This window comes from Aspergillus ibericus, assembly GCF_003184845.1.
Source record: "Aspergillus ibericus CBS 121593 unplaced genomic scaffold BO80scaffold_76, whole genome shotgun sequence".
NCBI lineage: Eukaryota > Fungi > Ascomycota > Eurotiomycetes > Eurotiales > Aspergillaceae > Aspergillus > Aspergillus ibericus.
Genome location: NW_020292174.1, coordinates 63,271 through 83,066, shown reverse-complemented (window position 1 = coordinate 83,066; position 19,796 = coordinate 63,271). Strand labels below are relative to the sequence as shown.

Here is a 19,796-nt window from a genome sequence, read left to right as displayed (position 1 = left end):
CATTCTTGGATTTCTGTTCTCTTAGTTCGTCTCTCACTCTCGGCTCTTGGACCAATATTTTCCGACGGACAGTAGCTTGAAATACAAAACGCCTTGGCTCGCAAAACACCTCCTGAACTCTTGAGCCATATCTCACAGAGACTATTTACAGATCCATTGGCCACCAAACTCCACAAGAGAACGCCAACCTACATCATTACCCAATGACGAGCAATCAACCAAGAGACAAGACAGCCAGCTGCCGTCGCCCCCCCGGTCTGGCTTCTTGTTGGCGGACAAGACGACCGTTAGTGGCCGGGCGACGGCAGCAGCAAGACGTCGGCCAAAGACACCAATTTGCTCCCTTGCTCCGCAAGGTCGCAGATTTCGATGATCGGGGTGATCCCCAATCCCACGCGGTTGTCGTTGTTCTTCAACGCCAACGGATCCCCCTTGATGAAGTAGTCGCGATTGATCATCGTCGCGGGGTTGAACGGTTCGTTGATCTCAGGGAAGTTGAAGCGGTATTCGAACGCATGCCTGAACATGTCGACGGCAAGATTCTGGGCTTCGGACATGATCGTGGTAAGATCTGCCCAAGCCAGCCCGTGCACGTTGTTCGGGTCGTTGGTGAGCGGCCCGATGCACTGCCATAGCATCTTGACATGAGCTTGCGCCTTTTGCTTGGAGAAATCGGCGAATTCCGGCACCTGCATGGCTCCCTCGACGATCACAACCATGGCGTTGATCAACATGTGGTGGATCATGGGCGGAGTGTCTTTCACAGTGTCAGTATGTTATGCGAGCACAAAGACGACAGAATGAGAAACCCACACACGCAACCTACCCTGACAGATCTGCTGCTTGAGCTCTTCAATTCCCATGTCGACGCTGTCTTCGAATCCCCTGACGGCCGTGATATTGAGGGCCTCGCCGACGAGGTAGTAGTTGATCGCCTTCGTTAGCAGCGTGAACCGGGTGGACGGGTTTCCCAGCAGATACGCGGCGTGGTTCTTGTTCGAGATTGTCATCAAATACTCCTTGACGGCCCCTTCCATTCCCATGTCCTGCACGAAGTCGGGGAGATTACCGTGCACCTGGCCGAATGTATCCGTTTTCCGGAACAGTTCCCGGTACCTGTGGGCGAGCTGGTCGATCACGCTACTCCATTCAACGGGCCCCTTGGGGCTGTCCGATCCTCGGGCCGCATGCTGCGGACTAGTCGTGAAGAGGTCGCGCGGACTGTGATCATGCCATCTCGAATGCGACGGCTCAGCTGTCACCGCGACAGCGGCTCTGGCGTCGGTGCCCCTCCCGCCCGATGGCATATTGAACCTGGGCGGCGGCCGATTGAAGATCCCGCCCCGACGGGCACTGGGCGTGCTGAATGGCGAGGATGAGATGGTCGTGTGGTGGGCAATCGTACTGGCCGAATACCTGAACTCGTGGTTCTTCTTGATGTACTTCGGCTCGGAGGATGCTTTGGTTTGGCCGCTGGTCGCCATCCTATGCTGCATGATGACGTCCTGCAGCTGGTCGATCTTGGCCTGGAGAGTCTGGATGATCTCCGCGTCGAGTGTAATCCGCTTCCGTGCGTCGCTCAGCTGGGCCTTTATCTGGATAGCCTCTTCGTGGCTAGCATCCAAAGCCGCCCGCAGGGGCTCCGCCTCAGCGTCCAACGCATGAGGTGGAGTGACCACCTGCCGGGGCCTGACGAAGGCGCCAGTCGCCAGTCGATGTCCGGAATCAGTGGACTCGCTATACGAAGGAGAAGCCAAGAACTAGGAACCGTTAGCAAAAACACCCCTCAACAACAAACACAGTTAGCCTGTTTCCTCGCTCACTCACCCTTCCAGTAAACGCCATGGTGAGGATGTTGTTGATAATATCGTCGTGCAGCGACACTGTAACTCAAAGTAGAGTAAAGTAAATTAACCCAACCCGTTCAGTATCTCATCCAATCAAATAGACAAGAAGAAGAACAAGAACAAGAACAAGAACAAGACCAAGAACAAGTACAGGTGATAGCCCGACCACCCACCAAGAAATAATCCATTCAGCAGACCACTCCTAAGGTATCAGTATGCACAAGAGCATTACCAATATGCAAAAAAGGAGGAGAAGAAGTGAGAATATCACTTCCACACAACGCAACTGAAATTTATCGGTAGACAGACCCGAGCAGTGAATAACACCTTCATTGTCCTAGGCGGTCTCCACTTGATTGTGAAGGGAGGTGTTGAGTTGTGGGGTTGGTACTAGGTACTGTGTTAGTTCTTCGAGGCTGGGTGGTTGGGATTTAGACTCTGGGACTGTAGATGTCATTGTTATGAACGTGAGGCAGGATTTTTTTCTAGTTGGATGTTGACGGGGATGTGACGGCATGGTGGGAGAAATATCTACTTTGTTGTTGAAAGGTGCAGGGTAGGATGATGTGTTTGTTCGAGTTGGTCTACTTCTGTCATAAGTGGTGGGAATCTAACAGGTGTTGTGGGCAGCCTGTGGTTTAGAAGATTTACTAGAAAGAGTGCTATAGGTGTCTATACTGATAGAATTAAGTGCACTTCTCACCAAGACATAGTCTGCAATGCTGGGGAATGACGAGAAAGTGACCGTCGGTGTAGATAGATTCGTTCATGTAGAATCTAATAGTTTAGACAGGAACTTACAGCTCTCTATATCTCCTATACAAATCTTATACCTGGCTTTAGGGGATGCCCGTCACCTGGAATGACTTGGTGATGGGAATGTCACGGCAGGGACAGATATAGTTCTATGAGTATCGAATGTGCACTCTGTGTCTTGTCATGGTCAGGAATATCCAACCCTACTTTGGTAGGTTATGCGTTACTTGTAATGAGATAGTGATGGTGAAATCACGGCAGAAGTTAACGGTCTTTACAGCATAGAAGAGGATCATCTATTCTATCTTCCCTCTTGGTGATTCTGTTACTTGTAATGGCATAGTGACGGGGAGGTGACGGCGTGACTTGATTCTGTGTAGATAGACTGCCACGTAGAGATTGGAAAATAGGTGCATACTATCTACCTTATAGTATACAGATGTGAATCCAGAGATGATGGCTTCATCACTAGTATGACAGGAGAGTAATGGATTGTTGCGCACGAGGCTACACAGACCAGGCTATGTCAGTGATATCTAGATAGATGTAGAAGTGGTGCTCTGGATATGTCCTTAATACCGGAAACTCATAGCAAGATCGGAGGGTGGCTTCGATCTGGACGTTGTTCCGCTATGAGAAGGACAGTAACTCACTGGGCGTTTTTGAGTGATGGGGCATGTTGGTATAATGCGATCAGTGAGCAGACAGTCTTCTTATGCGAAGGAAAGTTGGCTTGGCTGTCTATGCCTTGTTCGAGTCAACTATCCTGTCGGCGGCTGACCAAGAGAATTGCCAGACCAACCCGGCAGATATTACAACAGCTAGCTAGACTTTTATTGAAGTTACGAATACTATTTGGCGCTAACGCAATGTACAAATCCCTATAAACAGATCATTCCGCAAGGCTCTCGGCCGGAGACAACCATAAGAGCAAGATGTCAAGAAGACTGGCACCTACCAGGGCAGTGTCATCCAAGCCGACAGTTCAAGGTCAAAGTGTGGGCCGGCCGTCACAGATTGCACCTGGTGAAACATTAGATGAAATACCTACCCGTACGTGTCTGGCAGGCGCATGTCCAGGTCAGACAGATACTTTAGATCGCTTTGGTTCGGGAGAACAGGCTGCTGTAAACAGCATCGACGACGGGCTGCGCGGTGATCTGTCGACCACCGAAGAAACGCCCGTTCAGGCCCTTGATGGCGTTCTCGCCACCCTGGACGCGGTCGAATTTTAGGTAGATGTCGCCTTGCGAGTTGGGATCTAGTGCAATGTGAACAACATGGCCATATTTGTCTTCGCACTCAGCGCGAACGTCATCCTCCAACTCTTTGATCCAGACTTCGCCTTCCTCCCTGTAGAACTGTTAGATCAAACACGTAAGACGAGGCACGGGTCACCTACTCGTTAGGGTCAAACATATTGCGAAGCAAGACACACCGACTCGCCATGTTGACATTGACGGGCAACGGCTTGGTCTCAGTCCTGGGCCGGAGCACCTTCTGCTGGTCATCGGCAGCAGGCTCGGAGGGTTCATCTGTTCTTGCAAGCTTCCTCATCAATGCGTCCCTACTGTAGTTGTTGAAGTTTACACCCGCAACGTCCGTATCATCCAAGGCGCTGGCACCGGCTCCCTTTTCGGAATCACGGCCTCCAGCACGGTCGAAGTTGCTGGTACCTCCCGCCTGAACACCACGTCCTCCGTGACCCGAGAACTGAGAGCCCTGGAAATTATGTTGGTTTGCACCTTGGCTCTGCATGCGTTGTGCGTTCGAGTCAGGAGTGAACTTATCGTTGCCAAGGCCAACACGGATGGCTCGACCAGCAAGGTCAAAGCCATTCATCTTTTCCAAAGCCTCACGAGCCTGATTCGGGTCACGGAACCTATGCTCGATTAGCAACATTCCAACTCCAGTAGCAAAGAAGCGAGCACTTACTGCACGAAACCATAACCCCGACTCCGACCAGTCTCGTCCTTTTGCAGCTGGACAAATTCGAGTTCGCCAAAAGGCTCAAAGACGTTCTGGAGGTCACTTTCAGTGATGCTGAAATGAATGTTACCCACGTACAACCTGTGAAATGGAGCAGCGTGATTGTTGCCGCTGCTGGCCTCCGGGTTGCGGGCCTGACGGTTCTTTTCCGCTTCAGTCAACTGTGCGATGATGGGAATTCCTAGAAGTTTCTGTCCTGTAAGCTGGATAGCGGGCGCAACGGAATCTTCGCTTTTGAACTCGACGTAACCGACACTAGAAGAATTAGCACCTGCCCATGCCCCCGGAAGAGGGAAGTAGACTCACCCTTTGGACCGTCCGCTGACACGATCCTTGACAATCTGAGCTTCCTTGACAGGCCCGACTTTTTCAAAAAACGCAATCAGCTCCTTGGTCCTCAACCGGGCAGCAAGCTGTTGGACAAAAATTGTACGCCTGTCACGTTCATCCTCAGTAGGTTCCGGAGTCCTTTCGCGACTTTTCGGGCTTGGGCTGCGTCTCCGACCTTCACGCTCACGACGAGTCCGTTTTTCTTCATCCCGCTCATCGCGACGGGAGCGGCCCGAGGGGCGGTAATAGCGGTCATCATAGGGGGACCGAGATCGAGTGCGAGCCCGTCCACCACCGCGATAGAAGTCACCGCCCGAGCGGTACTCGTCCCCGTAGCGGTCACGACGAGACCGACGGCGGTCGCTTTCGCGGCTCCTGCTCCTCTTTCTGCTTCTATGGCTTCCGTTAGCACTGCCATGTTCGCTTTTCGGGCTCTTCATGTCTTCATCCCCATCGACATCTCGCGAGCGACGTTGGTCGCGGCTGCGGTCCCGCCGCTTGCGGTCTTTGTCTCGCGACCGGTCACGATCGCGGCGGTCGGTACTATCGGCTTTGGAGCGGTCATCGCGGTCCTGAGAACGGGGAGGGTCTTGAGACGGCGGAGCGGCGGTGGACTCGAGCAGAGCCTCAACATCGAGACCTGACATATTGTTTATATGCTGCAATTTCTCTTTTCCTGGACTGAACTGAACAGAAAAAAGAAACGAAGTTCGCTTGGAGAGGATTTAGGTCACTTTGGCTTCGTTAGAGTGTGACGGCGTATCAAGCTTGACTTGAGCGAACCCTTCTGTTTCAAATCCGGATCTCGGCAGACTGTTACTGCTCCTTTGCTTCAGGTCAGATTGAGGTTAAATAGTGAAATGGTAATATGAGCTGTTCCACCGGAAAATAAATGGTCGCGCTGGTGATGTGGCCGAGGTAAGGATATGAAGATACTGTACAGCTCAATGTTCCGTTGGCGTGGGACGCCTTTCGGTCACGTGGCTCTTGGCATCTTTGCCTCCTTATCTTTTAGTTTTCCCATTTCCCGCGGACAGTTGTGAACCATGGATAGACCTCAGTCGGCATGCCAGACACGGATTTTGGACCTGTTCAATTTCACAAAACCCGAGAGATTCATGTTGGACTATAAAATAGTGATTATATATTAAGTGGTCATATACTTTGTACAAACTGTATAATGATTCATATCAGACAAGGAGAGTCATAGTCACAAGTCATGGAAGAATGATGGATGCGCCCTTCAACCCAGCCATGACGATCAATGTACACGAAATTCACAAGAAGCCCAACTCCTGCAGGTCAACGTGAGTAAAAATAATGAACACACGTCTGCGACGGCATTACTTCGTACATTAAAACATAGGATATGAAGCGAGGTGTTAATACTCGCGAAGGACTCAGGAGAGAAGCATCAGGATGTATAATACCACGGAAACCCGTTCACTGGGTCTTCACATCCTTGGGAGGCGGAGTCTCGAGCTCGGTGCCGAACACTCGATCCCAGAAGCGGCTAGTGACACCGAATCCGTTGTCAAAGTCCGCAAAGTGGTGCTGAAGGTGGTATTTCTTGAGTGCCTTGTAGTAGGCGGGAAGACTAGATGAACAACGGCGGTTAGCGAGGTGATATAGAACTTTCAAAGGCCAGGGGAACTCACTTGCGGTGGTGAAGGAAGTAATGAGTCAAGTCATAACAGACGTAGCCAAAGACACCGCCACAGAATACCGTCAGAGCGGCATACCAGTTGTAGAAGAACACGGTGTGAGCCAACTTCCAGAACGGGGTGGCTAGGACGATAAACAAAGCCGGTGGCATGACCAACCGATACTTGTCCATAGGTAGATAGTGATGGATTCCATGGAGCAGAAAGTGGAGAGTAAGACCGACTCGGTTATCGGGAAGATAGCTAAACAAGATTAGTGCTCGTGACTCCAGAGGGGGACGTGCATGGGCCCATACCGATCAATGTGGAACAAAAACCTATGCATGAGGTATTCGATCAAGGTCCAGAGGAAAAGTCCGCCGACCCAATAAGCAGAGGCAGCCGGCACATTCGCCAGACCAGAGAACCCGAGGACAGTCCCATATGTGACAGGAGGAAGCCACATAATAGGAACCACATACCAAGCGGTCTTGCTGAAAGGCTCAAGGAAGTTTCCAAAAAGTGGCGCAGACTCCCCTCCCTTGTAGTGCCGCGGGCGGTGGATTTGATCCAGATAGAACTCCTTGGTGAACCCACTGTTCCAGAGCTGGGCAAGGAGAGGCTTGTTCAGATCCAAAAACTTGTGCGTCTGATAATCCCTGGTGTAGTCGGTGTCGACAGACAGGTCCTCTTCACAGGACATGCCAGTCGTGGCGTACAGCGGTCGTTCTTTTGCTTGAGAAGCGCATCCGTTCACAGCCTTGCCATTTGATTCCGAGGCAACGAACCCAATGTGACATTCTTCCAGTATTTCGTATGCCGAGTCCGAATGAGCATGAGAGGCCGGGTCGCGCAGTATTTCCGCCACGTCTTTGCCAGCATACTCGAGAACCAATTCCTCACCACCGGGATGACCATCGACAAAATCGGTAACGTCATAGACCTTGGAGCCCAGGGTCACATAGCAGGATTTGGCATTGTTATGAGACTCGATCTCAGCCGGGGTGAATGTGGGGAGGTTTTTGCCAGACATGGTCGTCGCAAGGTAAAAGCCTGAGAAGCCGGTACCGTGATGTAGTATCAGCGACAGAGGGAGGTGACAAGCGCTCAAATGCGAGGGACGTAGTTGGACGGTTGTCGATTAGCTGCCGTGGAAAGCACTATAAATGGCCGAGGGAGAAGTGGCGTGAGCTTCAAAATATCAAGCAGGGATCGCGGGTCCGAGGCTCCGGAGGAAAAATTCGTTGTACCACTGAAAAAGGCGTTCACCACAGCGACAGAAACCCAGCAAACACCGCTATGGCAGCTAGCGAGTCGTGACCTTCTGGGCTTTGGTAAATGGAAAAGCAAAAGCCGTTTTTAAGACTGTACAGAGAGCGACCGAGTGGCTCCCCATCGAGGTCTTTTGCCGGTCAGGCCGTCGGGGATACAACGGAATCCACGGAGGCCACTAGTCCTCTTCGGGACCTGCCCCTGAGTGGCTAAGTCAGCCGGCGGTAACATGATCTCAACGCCTGAGGCCAAAGCAAGGCAGCCACTGACGGCGCTTGTCCAAAAGGATGGCTTAGTAGCTGAAGGGTTTTAGTGGGTGGACACACGAGTAGTAGTACGAAGATAGTAGTACAAGCCGAACGCAGTTACAAAAGGAAAGCTCCCGTCCAATTCTTGAGTAGAAAAAGAAAGTCGTAGGTATATGATGGACTTAATCTGGAGCTTTTGCCAATTTAGCTACCGCATGCAGCAATATTCCGCCTAGTATAGCGCTAAGCTACAGACTACTCGACCCTTGTAGCACAGTCGAGGCTAATGCTGCGACACTGTAAGCAGCAAGCACTGAAGACCGTTAAACAGAACACCACCTCTTATCAGATATGGCGCGAGAGGGTGTTTCTGAATCGGGATGGTAAAGACACACCGCACGCGATGCTGTGACGGTCCGAGCTGGGCGAATGGAGCCACTGGTAGGACCATGGAGCCTGGAGGGCACCTAAATTGCCCGATCACATGAGCCCATAAGAGGTAGTTGCGGACGTCGGTACCGAGTCTGCAGTGGCTGCTGTCTATCAGTCCTCCGTGGTACTCCGCACACACTACATGCTATCCGTCAAATGATGGCCTGATCGACAGATACCTTGCCTAGCGTTTCATGTGACCAATGATAATCCAGGCCCGTCAGGATCCTGTGGGACTCCATCCTGTCTTCCTCGTCTGGCATGTCTGTGAGAGACTGAGAAGAGCAGAATACTCTTCCGTACCATGTCTCGGTGCGTGGAAATGGTCGTACGGAGTGGAGCACTGGTCACTCGCCGTCCAAGGCAAGGCATTGCGGCCTGAAACTATCTCCAAGCGGATCACCCTCCAAACATGCGTCTTTCCCGTCAAGGCTGTCAAAGCGTCGACGGCAGCTGAACGCTGGGGCGGATCTGGGACTCATCACAAGACACCCGGCAGTTGGATGTATCAGAGGCTGTTTGGGGCTCAAAGCTTTGGGTAGCTTCCTAAATTCGAGGAATGAGGCTGTCATCCGAATAGGCGATAGTATACCTTGGAGTCAAGGCCGTCTACGAAGCCATTCTTAGCAGCTTCCGAAAGGCCAGTAGCGCCTAAAAGTATAACGACGTTGGGGCATACGATCGGCAACCAAAAAACCCTCTAGTTGACGGTTGAATCGGAGAGGGTCTACTCCGTACTACTAAGCGAGAATGGAAAGCACCTCAACACCAACCGAACCTGGCACCCGGGAGAAGCTGAAGGGACTAGCAACTATCTACACGATAAAGGCGACTCAATACTACTGCCTTGTAAAGCGCTATTGGCAACCCTCCCATATTTTGACCTTCTTAGCCACGTACAGCTGGTGCACTCAAGTGGTCCCCTCGGGAACGGCGAAATTACGCCTGATGGACGACCCGCTCTCTGCGTATGCGGCGTAAGTTGCGTAACATTTCCACTATACCGGATCGCTCGTTCCGACAAGGCGGATTTGCCCCTGTCCACTCCGTATGGGGTGGGCGACGGGGCACTGGGCGTTAATGGCCAGGCTGGGCATTTGGGCAAGTTGGAGGACGGACATCCGGTGGGTTTGCACTCACCAATAATCGCCCTGCTTACAGTTGAGGAGTGGGAGGGGAGGGAGGGAGGGGGGAAGAGGGGGCATGGACTGATGTTTTCCGAGGACTGAAGAACACTCATGAGACCGATGGATGTCCTGTCGAGTGTCGAGACTCGAGACTCGAGAGTCGAAAGTCAAGACGATCTCCATGGGTGGAAATCATTGGAGATCACAAAAGTGGAGGAGCTAAGAGACGCGAAAGCTGCAAAGATGATTGGAAAGCAAAACTGGGCATAGTTTCTGGTGGCCATGGTTCGCAGATAGATTACCTCCCTCTTTGGTGTAAGATTAAAATCCTGAATACTGCGCCGGTACGGGGCAGTACAGCAAGCCTCAAGAGTCAGATCGGTCAAGAACGGTATCGGTCGGTGGGGAGGCACTCGGTATTTCCCCGTGTCGCGGCTCCGTCGTCGATGGATGGAGTCGCACCAAGCTTGGGTCGCTCGCAAGCAGAAAATAAGGTACAGTACGTCCATCGTTCGCGTTGGCTGAGTTCAGGCAGGCCAGGCCAGGCCTCCGGTTGCTGGCTCGACGCGATCATGCAGGGATCTTTGACTCCCTATATAGAGAGGCCGCGCGAGGGCCTCAATTATTCTCGCCGTCACATCCGTCCGGTTCGGCAGATTTTGACTGGCAAGCGGGTGCGATCTGCTGAATCCAATCCGATTCCTACTCAAACCACTTCCGAACGGGGCCCCCCTCAACCCCTGTCGACTGATCATGTCGAGCTAAATGTCGGAAAAGTGGGGACGGTGTTCAATTGTCAATCATTTTGTCTCGACCGAGTCGACCAGTCAAGGGACTGGAAGTGGGTTTTACCACCCATCTAATTAGTGTACCTACCACCTAGTTCAACCGGACGAGCTCCCTGAGCCAGAAAGTGAGGGAAACAAAGAAAAGAGACATAACAGACTGACTGACCTTCCGGTCGTCCTGCTCTCCCACCTCTTCCCCCCTCTTCTCCCCTCCTCCTCCCCTCTTCTCCCCTCCTCCTCCTCTCCCAATCCTTTCCCCTCTCCCTCCCTCTCCCTTCCTCCGTGACAACCATTGCTCTGTTCCTGGTCACCCTCGCTACTCTCTGCCGCAATGGATACATCTTCGTCGCTGGACTGCCCGTCCTTCCCCGGCAACCGTATCGTTTCCTATCTCCAGACCTTGGCCAAGTCCAAATCCGAACTGCCTTACGGATTGCCCGTCTGTGTCTCTCCCTCTCACACGGTCACCACTACCGACTCGCTCCTTCATCTCGCCTCCTTGGTCGGCCCGCACATCAGTATTCTCCAGGTCCATGCCGATATCATCGATGACTGGTCCGAAGATACCGTCCGTCAATTGACCACTTTGGCCAAAAAACATGGATTTTTGATCTGGGAAAGTGGGAGGATCCTCAATGCTACCGTTGACGTGGTCGGTCGGCAGAAGACCGAGTCGAGAGAAGCACGGAATGGAGTGGTTGATCTGATCCGGAAGAAATACACCAGAGGGGTGGTGAAGCCGGCATCCTGGGCGGGACTTTCTACGGCCTGGGCTTCAGGGGCCGCCGTTTATAATCAAGAAGCCGACATCCTGATTCCGACCTTGAAGGCTGCCGCTCGGGAGGCGGTAGCGGACACGGTGCAGACCATCCGGACCGAGATCACAGCGAATAGTTTCGCGAGTGAGCAGTCTTTTGACGACCAAGACTCGGCACAATCGCAACATCTCACTGAGTACGCTGTTGATCATAGCGGCCTGGAACTTCCTCCACGGAAGGCTTCCACCATCTCTCTTACCCAGACCATCACACAACATACCGAGGATTCGTCTGATTACCCCTTGGAGTCCCCCCAATTCGAGCGACATGGTTTCGAGTTCGCAACGTTGAGTCCATCGACGATACCCGAGGATCTTCCTCCCCCCCCTCTTTTGGCCCGTGGTCTCGTGCTCTGTCTGCCATCCAGGACGGACACTTCATTTACCCCGGACTACCGTCAAAGCTGTATAGCTGCTGCCCGTGCCAACCAAGATTTCGTGGTGGGTTTCCTCAGTGGTGAACCGTGGCATCTGACTTCGCAACGAACCGACATCTTTGAAACGGGCCTGCCTAGTTACGGCGATGAACAACAGCAGCTAAGCCCATACTCGTCTGATGACGACGAGGCACTGCCGCATTTCGCCCTGTTCTCCCCTATCTCTCAGCGTCCCGACGGAATGGGCGGGCAATCGCTTGAAGGCGGCGATGAAGATGAAGAGGTGATGGAGGACGATGAGACAACTAGCTTTGCTTTGCCCGAGACGTCGATATCAGTCGAAACGCTGAACCCGCTTGCCGCGAAATTATTCCATGTCGCCGGCAAGGCGCTCAAACTCCGTGAAGCATCCACTCAGGAAAACGGGTTTGTGAAGCCTGAGCAAACGAAGAGTTGCCAGATCCTACATATCCCGATCGTGTCGTTACCATGAAGCAAGACCGTCTGCAGTTTCTCCTTCTACGCACTATATTATCGCTTTGGCTTCGGACCAACTAATCACCCATTCTGTTCGCATATATACATACTTTTCGCTATTATGTCTTTTTAAAGCAACACTATTGCACATGGGGGTTATGGAGTTGAGCGCTGTGAAAATCATCTCGTTTTGTCATGTTCTATCATTGCCAATTGTTTGAAACTAGCATGTGGGGGGCCAGAAACCATCTGTGGCTACAGCCAGGGCATAGCAACTTTTCGCATCACTAGGCTCAGGGAATTTCAAAATTCCAAATACCAACGACCGCTAAACTGTAAGCATCCAATCGGGGTATAAAGCAGCTCGAGCTAAGCCCCAACGGCGCCATTAGAACGGTGTTTAGATCGAATCTGAGTTCTAGGCTCGATGTAATCTTGATCCTGATCCCTGCAGCGGCTGGGACCGCCGACGGCTGAGCACTGCCCCAACATCGTGATCCTATTCGAAGTTCGGAGTGATTCGGTGTAGATGTACCTTTGTGTGCACAATGTCAGATTAGGACTTCTATGAATCCTTCCGCCCCTGAAACCTACGAAACTGACCTACCAACCTGGTGGAGTTTGATGTTCTAGTACGGAGTAGTCCACAATGGTTTGCGTTGATTCATCATCAAATTGGTTAAGGGGTTCGGTCGTGCTGCAACGTGCTTCACTTTCCCGCCGACACGAGTATATCATAAGAATTGTTGCGGTCGCCCTTCGCTTATCAAGACAGCGTGAATGGGCTACGATAAGCAAGAGTAACTGCACAGGATATCGGAGAGGAACGTGGATATCCAATTATAAGGGGATAGCCTATGAAGCCTGGCAGCCTGAAAGAATGCAATTGACCCTAAGGCAGCATCCCCGCGACGGGTCACATGACACCATGGCCTGAAGAGGCAATTCTTTCGATCCAACCACCAACTACTTTTCACCACCTTGTCTCTGTTCTTTTAATCCAGGTTTTCTCGACCCTCTGCCAATATGGATAGCTCTTTGGCTTGAGGAGTTTACATCCTGCACTACAATGTCTCTGTTGTCTCGTGGAGCGGCCTCCAAATGATGCACAAACGCCTGTGGCGGATATCCCATATTCAAAGTACCAGCACAGGCAAATTCCTGTTTCGACGTTGTGAGGAAGCGCCGAAAATGCTCAAATGCTCCCTGCAGTTGTGTTGGTAGGATAAGGAAAGCGATACGTCTCTTCAAACTACCGTGGAATATACACGCTCTCTCGCCATGGGTTCAAAATATCCCCTGGATCCTCAATACGAGGGTCTGGGATCTACGATTGATAACATACCCTTGAAAAATATTGCAAACGAATTGGAACCCCAGATAAGGCAGGCACCATATCTACTTCCTGACTCGGGGGAGTCTGATGCACCCTATCAAATCATCCTGAGAACAGGCGATGTTATCATCGAATATTCGGATCTCGAAGCGGACACATCCATGCGAGCTGAGGCACGTCGCCGTCGCTGGCGAGTATCCAGTGAGGATCTGATGCAAAATAGTCCGTACTTTCGAGCCCTTCTTGATCCTGAGAAATTCTCCGAGGGCAGACAACTCATGCAACAGAAGACGATGCACCGGGAACTGCCGACTCCCGAGCCCATGAACGGCGTCTCTTTTGATGAACAAAGCGCGGAAGTGAGCTATTTGCCTGTCGTGATTCTCCCAAGCAAACATCTCTCGCCGAGACTTGGGTTAGATGCCATCAAGCTGTTCCTCGAGATCCTCTCATTCAACTCGTTTGACGAAGAACAGAAGGGTTCCTTCGATGCAGAACTCAAATTCATGCCCGTATCCCTGATTGCGAGGCTACTGGAGCTAGCAGATGCGTTCAACTCTCCGCACATCGTGCAAGAATCTCTCAAAAGAGTCAGCTATGCTTTTGGAAAAGGGAAATATTCCCCCACCAAGTTCGATTCTGTCTTACTCAAGCTGAGTGAGGATCGCATCCGACAGACGATCTTTGTAGCGCGGACATTAGACGAACCGATCATCTTCAGAGTAATGACACATGCCCTGATAGTACTTGGATCGAAGTCTTGGGAAAACGGCGTCGAGCCCCCCGACTCTCCTACCTTCCACTGGCGCTACTTCTCCGGTGGCATAGAAGGTACTGTCACCCATCACCCACTCCATTCACCTTAGAAACACTAACCATACCCCAGAGGAGCTCTACTACCGCCGCCAATGTGTCCTCAACACCATCACCGACCTCCAAGCCTACTTCCTCCGCGTCTACGGTGCCCTAGAAGATCCAGAGCCCCCTAAACCCTTCCTCCCCAGACAACCCCTCGCACCGGCCACACACCAGCCCCGTCCATTCCAATGCCGCTACGGCTTCGGCAACTCCAGCGCCTGCGACGCCTTCCATCTAGGCCAAATGACACGCTTCTTCTCCCTCCGCACCAAGACCATCTTCCTAGGCTCAACCTTAATCGACCCCGACTTCGCCCTCGACTTCACCTCCGACTCCGATTCCGCACCCGACCACCCCCCAGCTCCCCCAACAGACATAACCACCATCATCGCCTCCCTCAAACAATGCCCGGACTACCAAATCGACCCCAGCCACATCGGCTGCGGCGTCCGCCGCCGCTTCCTCCCCCCTCTCGACTGCATCGAACGTTTCATCGGCGACAGTCGAGGCCTCCTCGGAATCGACCCTCAAACCTGGGACGGTGGCCCCAAATGGCCCCATCCATCAACCTCATGGGCCAATCGAGCCCTTCCCCGCGCGCACGTCATCGATATCCGAATCTCGAAAATCAGCGCAATCCCCGTCCTAACACGTGGTGCTACCCGCCCCTCTTTCACCTCCCAGGACGAAAACGCCCGGTTCCTATTCACCGCCAAGAAACGGAACTGGGAGGCTTAGGTTTCGCCCGGGGAGGGGGCCTAGATAGGTCGACCGGTTGCTCTTTCGTGCCAGTGGCTTGGTGGTTTCTCTCTGGGTCGCCATCCCAGGGTACGTAGGAGGGGTGGTTGCCCGGCTAGACCCCCGACCCCCGCCCCTCCTTTATGGGTTTCGAGAAATATTCTCACCCCGATCCATTGGAACAGACGAGAGCGTGCCATGAGGTCAGTCTTCGGTACTGCCAGCGCTGCTACTATCTGGATACATGGTTACCCGCATGTGAGGTTCTATTGGTACTGGGCCCATTTTAGCTTTGGGGTGTTTCTTTCTGAATGACGGTCAGTCCCCTATGGATTGGATACAGAATCGTGGGCGATAACAATCCTGATGGCTCTTGGTGCCTCCCTCCCCTCCAACACATTGATGCCTGCGTACGTGTTGGAGAATGTATATAGAACCTTTTTGTTTATAATACATACTCTAAATATGTCCAGATAACTACGAGGTCATATTGGAGCCAACCTCTTCTTTTCGCAAGTTTCTTTCGTCACATGTGCAATTGTAGAGGGGAAATAGCATGATCGGTTGGGAAGTGGTGGCGTGCTAATGCCCTCATGTATCGCCTATTGAGGACTGAAAGGCTAGATGACTGATTTGAATGAGGAGCAAGAAACGTGACCTTCATCACCTGATGCTGCGGCATCACGTCTGCCCAGATAGAAAAGTACTAGATACTACAACACGTACAGATTTGCAACCTGATGCTTGAATATTCCATTTTCTCAAACCGCCGGAAAGGCAAAAAAAAAGAAAGTCATTCCGTTGAACGTCATAATGCTAAGCACTTCCGTTCCGAAAAGGGACAACGTAATAATAAAAACATGCGGACATAAGTCTGCTCTTGAAATATCATTTTTTTTGTCGTTCCCACTGTGGGGAACATTTTGATCCAGCCTTACTCGTACGACCAAGTGGGATCCCACCGGAATGTCGCCAAGAAGGTCAAATGGGGAGGTTAGGAAGGGCAACGTAATGAATGCGGCAATTTGAACGAGACGTAAACACTTGTAAAGACTTCAAAGAGAAAGTTGGTCCAGTGTGGGTTGGGGTCATGCCTTAATGAAATTGAGAGACGAAAGCCAAAGTAGAACGGGGGATGTCTGCTATAAGAGCAGCAGTCCTAGGATTCTGGAACCATAACCGAAGACCGAAGGTGTAGGTGAGATCAGAACTCTTCCAAGAGATAGTCACGTACATCAAAGTCGAGCACTGCACCGGGAGGGAAAAACGAGCTTATGATTTGCCCAGTGCTCGGATCATAAGGAAGCCCTCCATCGTAAGGACTTTGGAAAGGGGTGTCTCTTTCTATTTTCATAGAATCAAGATTTCCTGGAGTCTGATATGTAGAAGGTGGAGCATTGATGCTGCCCGATGGTTCCAAGGGCGGCAGAGAAACATCTGCCATGTCGTAATCTGGAGTATCGGGAGCAGAAAGAAGCTCCCTTGCACCAGTTGTAGAAGGCGGAACAGGGGTGTCATTCAATTGTGAACTGCCAGTGGCGTGAGCAGCGCATAGGTAATTCGATGTGTCGCCTCCTGCACATTGTGCGATACGACGCATAAACCCATCGCAGAGTAGACGAGCTTTTTCCGAGGCCATACTGGTCCTTGCCAGTATGCCAAGCCATTCGTAGGCTTTCTCAGCAGCCTTAGACACCATCGAGACTTTCTCGGGAACATGCTGAACACCGAACGCGAGCTCAAGCAAGAGAATCGTGGTTGCCTGCATGAGAAAATGCAACACACACCACCAAGGAGACATCTTGTATAGAGTCGCTGCGTGTAGATTTTCGGGGAATAATCTGAGCATATGACAGGCTGATTCCACACACTCAGCTGCTGTTCTCTTACAAAAGTCTTGAAATTTGCCATCTGGGTTGACTGAGCTCAGACGACGAAGACACGGCCGTGTGATACCCATCTTTGTGCTATAGAAGAACAATGCGAGACTAATTCTTTGGTGGATGATCGACTGTGTCGCTTGTGATGACTGCATGGATGTGAAATCATAATCCTTAGGCAGAGCCGAGAGCCAGGATTCAATGTCTGATGTTAGACTTTGTATGGCGAGCTCAACACCTATCAAAGGGCTGCGCGCCACTCCGGGATTGTAGAGCTTAACCTTCATCTTCCTTGCAATTAGCGTAAGCCGGATGAGGTGAAGGAAGTACAGTGATCCACAGGAAGGAATGGCGACTGTATCCGTAATCTTTGTAGTTATAAGGTGCTTGGCTTGCGGGTCCAATCGGGGGCTTGCAGCACCTCCTGAATTACTGGGATCTGCTCTGGGTAAACGTTTGAGCTGAATTATCACTTCCTCCTTTCCAAAGTCACTCTCGTCAAAGGGAACCGGTAAAGGTGTCGTGTGAATATTATCATCTATGCAGGAAGGCCGTCCAGTAATCATGCCGAGTCGATGATCAATCATGTAAAGGGACCACCATACACGATATCTGGCCTCTCTTGAAGTATCAGTGGTAAACTCGCCCATGTGGCGTAGATGAAGCCCGAGACCGAGGGCGCCCTGCACAGCGCTTCCACAGAGTTTCCACGCCCTTGAGTAACTCGTAAGCACATAGACATCAATACCCCTTCAAACACAGCCCTTGGTGCGCTCAAAAAGATAGACATACCGGTTTATGTGGCCCAAGGCGAGCATGTATAGAGCAGCCAGTCCTTCTACCTGTAGCTGCTGTAGGTCAGGATGATGAAGATGTCGATCATCCATGCTTAAGACTCTCGCTCTCGAGAAGTACAACAGGTGGTCATCCTGGTTTAATGGCCAGTCCACTTCGGATATGTAAGCATACCTTGCAGCGATCGCAAATATGAGGTTGAGGATTGCGAGCCATTTATTTCCTGGGCGCAAAGAGGGATTTCCAATGAATGCTTGGAACTGCGGTCCAAATGGCGTGATACCGATGATTGGAAAGGAGGGGTGCACCCAATCCACATATAACTTATACAGCTTTGAGGCCATGTCCTTTGAGGGTAGTGCAAAAGCATCCAGCCGTTGAATGGTGGGTAATTCCTGGTAATCGAGATGATAATTCAGGGCGGATATGATGCTCCCATCGCGTTCCGATAAAGGCAACATGGTCTCGCCGGGCCTAGCAGCTTCCAACCCACGATTGAGCTCTCTGCTTAGTGCTTGGATCCACGATATTTCCGAGCTTTGTCCGATGAAGCCTGTGGCTTGGGAGGTTTCGTCTTTGTTGAAATCCTCCTTGACGTAGTCAACGCAACTGGTGGGGTCAACAAACGATGGCGATTCAGCATTAAAAGCGCAGAAAAGCCCCTGATCTTCAGTGAACGAAGTTCGCATATCAAAGTGCAAGGCTTGTCCAGAGGGTCCTCCCTGTCATCAATCAGTGAAAAATTAGTAAGAGTCAAGAGTGAGGGGGTCTCATCCACACCACTGTCAATGCCACGTTCATCAATTGTTCATTGGTAAAACCAAATCGGCAACACAGACTTTTCAGAACATCTTCGTAAGTCTGTATCTTCGACTCCAAGCTAGCCAATTGTCTTTCCGCCAGGTTATCTAGTCAGAGAAGGGGCTCAACGTTCAGATAGACCCAGACACACCTCTTAGACTTTTCCCTTTTGCCGTCTGTATAACAGCAGATGATGCCAGCGTCCCGGCAATTGCGACAGCCAGACTTATCCCCCGTACACTTGGTTTTCCTTTGCCTGCAGGATTCACAAGCCCGACTCACGTGGCGACGGTGAAACCTGCCTGGAGTTGAGAAAGCGGACTCCGGACCTTCGGCCAATCTGGGGATTGCCATCTTCCTGTTTGGTAAGAGACGATCCGTTTCCTGTCCCGCTATCGAACGGGATGAGCTACCCTGTGCGTTGAAACATCAGTAAGGTACCTGGACTGTCAAAGCAAGGGTGGTTTATGGCTCACCACATGGTTGTAGCTGCTCGATTCGGTTGAAGCTATTTTGAAGGTTGCTTGTTCTGGCCAAGGCAGATACTGCATCGTTTTGCGGAATAGAGAAGCCAGATACAAGATAAAACGCAATTAACTGGACAGAGACGTAGTCGTCAGTAATTGCTTCGAAATAACCCCTCAGGACAGCTCATCTTGATGTCACTTTGCACGACAGTTGTACCTCATGTCTTGGAGTTCTCGTAGTCTACTCCAGAAAGGTTGAGAAGGAAACGAATGAAGACGATGTAAAACAGCCGAGACCCGACCTTATTCATGTACTTTTAGAACTGGATTCTTCAACGGAAAGATAGGTATTCATATAGCCCTCGAGGTATAGAGCAAGGCTTGGAGACCGTACATTCCTCCATTTCTAAGTTTCTTCGAAGTGCCTGTCCGACTGGGAAAGAACGGGAAAGCCACCGTCGTGGCTGCATCTTGGGATGGCGAGACAGGACTGCCTGGGTCTAGATGCTTGGTGCCGAAGCTTCTCTCGATTAAAGCCGGATGTTACAATCACATTATTGGCTCTTGCCAACCGGCAACCGCGGGAAGTCAGTACTACTAGTAAGTAGTAGATGCCAGAGTTCAGAATTTGTCATTGGCAACCGGTATACTAAGGAGTTGTTTCGCATCACACATGCTGGTAGTCTCTTAGGTTTGATTGGGTACCGCTTCCCTTGGGTTGGGCCATAACCCTGTTTTATGTAAAAGCAGGCAGTAACATGAGATGACCTTAGGCACATGAGCTGGAGACAGCGCTTCGGGCGAAGCGATGCACTGTA

At 51.4% G+C, this 19,796-nt stretch overlaps 6 protein-coding genes across 6 annotated transcripts; 2 read left to right on the top strand and 4 right to left on the bottom strand.

The window, feature by feature from the left end:
- Window positions 1-65: 65 nt before the first annotated feature.
- On the bottom strand, window positions 66-1,845 carry ptcA (type 2C protein phosphatase PTC6; the record flags this gene model as incomplete). Its single annotated transcript, XM_025723538.1, has 3 exons — window positions 66-757; window positions 827-1,760; window positions 1,828-1,845. 3 exons carry the CDS (start codon window positions 1,843-1,845, stop codon window positions 288-290), a joined length of 1,422 nt encoding a protein of 473 aa, XP_025569725.1. The 3' UTR covers window positions 66-287.
- A 1,572-nt stretch (window positions 1,846-3,417) lies between these two features.
- Window positions 3,418-5,828, bottom strand: BO80DRAFT_419098 (putative RNA splicing factor (Pad-1)). Its single transcript, XM_025718293.1, has 5 exons — window positions 5,706-5,828; window positions 4,899-5,655; window positions 4,539-4,847; window positions 4,006-4,485; window positions 3,418-3,956 (listed from the first exon to the last, which is right to left on the bottom strand). The coding sequence occupies exons 2-5, from the start codon at window positions 5,567-5,569 to the stop codon at window positions 3,698-3,700; spliced, it is 1,719 nt and encodes a 572-aa protein (XP_025569724.1). The 5' UTR covers window positions 5,570-5,655; window positions 5,706-5,828; the 3' UTR covers window positions 3,418-3,697.
- Window positions 5,829-6,182: 354 nt separating this feature from the next.
- On the bottom strand, window positions 6,183-7,983 carry BO80DRAFT_264645 (fatty acid alpha-hydroxylase). Its single transcript, XM_025714777.1, has 4 exons — window positions 6,883-7,983; window positions 6,581-6,829; window positions 6,277-6,519; window positions 6,183-6,217 (listed from the first exon to the last, which is right to left on the bottom strand). Exons 1-3 carry the CDS (start codon window positions 7,596-7,598, stop codon window positions 6,366-6,368), a joined length of 1,119 nt encoding a protein of 372 aa, XP_025569723.1. The 5' UTR covers window positions 7,599-7,983; the 3' UTR covers window positions 6,183-6,217; window positions 6,277-6,365.
- Window positions 7,984-10,635: 2,652 nt separating this feature from the next.
- Window positions 10,636-12,258, top strand: BO80DRAFT_264628 (uncharacterized protein). The gene has a single exon (XM_025714776.1). The coding sequence runs from the start codon at window positions 10,764-10,766 to the stop codon at window positions 12,117-12,119; it is 1,356 nt and encodes a 451-aa protein (XP_025569722.1). The 5' UTR covers window positions 10,636-10,763; the 3' UTR covers window positions 12,120-12,258.
- An 833-nt stretch (window positions 12,259-13,091) lies between these two features.
- BO80DRAFT_429921 (uncharacterized protein) lies at window positions 13,092-15,523 on the top strand. Its single transcript, XM_025720589.1, has 2 exons — window positions 13,092-14,270; window positions 14,326-15,523. Exons 1-2 carry the CDS (start codon window positions 13,385-13,387, stop codon window positions 15,033-15,035), a joined length of 1,596 nt encoding a protein of 531 aa, XP_025569721.1. The 5' UTR covers window positions 13,092-13,384; the 3' UTR covers window positions 15,036-15,523.
- A 388-nt stretch (window positions 15,524-15,911) lies between these two features.
- On the bottom strand, window positions 15,912-19,278 carry BO80DRAFT_419084 (CeGAL family transcription factor). The gene is made up of 7 exons (XM_025718292.1): window positions 19,196-19,278; window positions 18,988-19,108; window positions 18,663-18,925; window positions 18,491-18,602; window positions 17,885-18,432; window positions 17,708-17,818; window positions 15,912-17,629 (listed from the first exon to the last, which is right to left on the bottom strand). The coding sequence occupies exons 2-7, from the start codon at window positions 19,060-19,062 to the stop codon at window positions 16,240-16,242; spliced, it is 2,499 nt and encodes an 832-aa protein (XP_025569720.1). The 5' UTR covers window positions 19,063-19,108; window positions 19,196-19,278; the 3' UTR covers window positions 15,912-16,239.
- Between the last annotated feature and the right edge of the window lie 518 nt (window positions 19,279-19,796).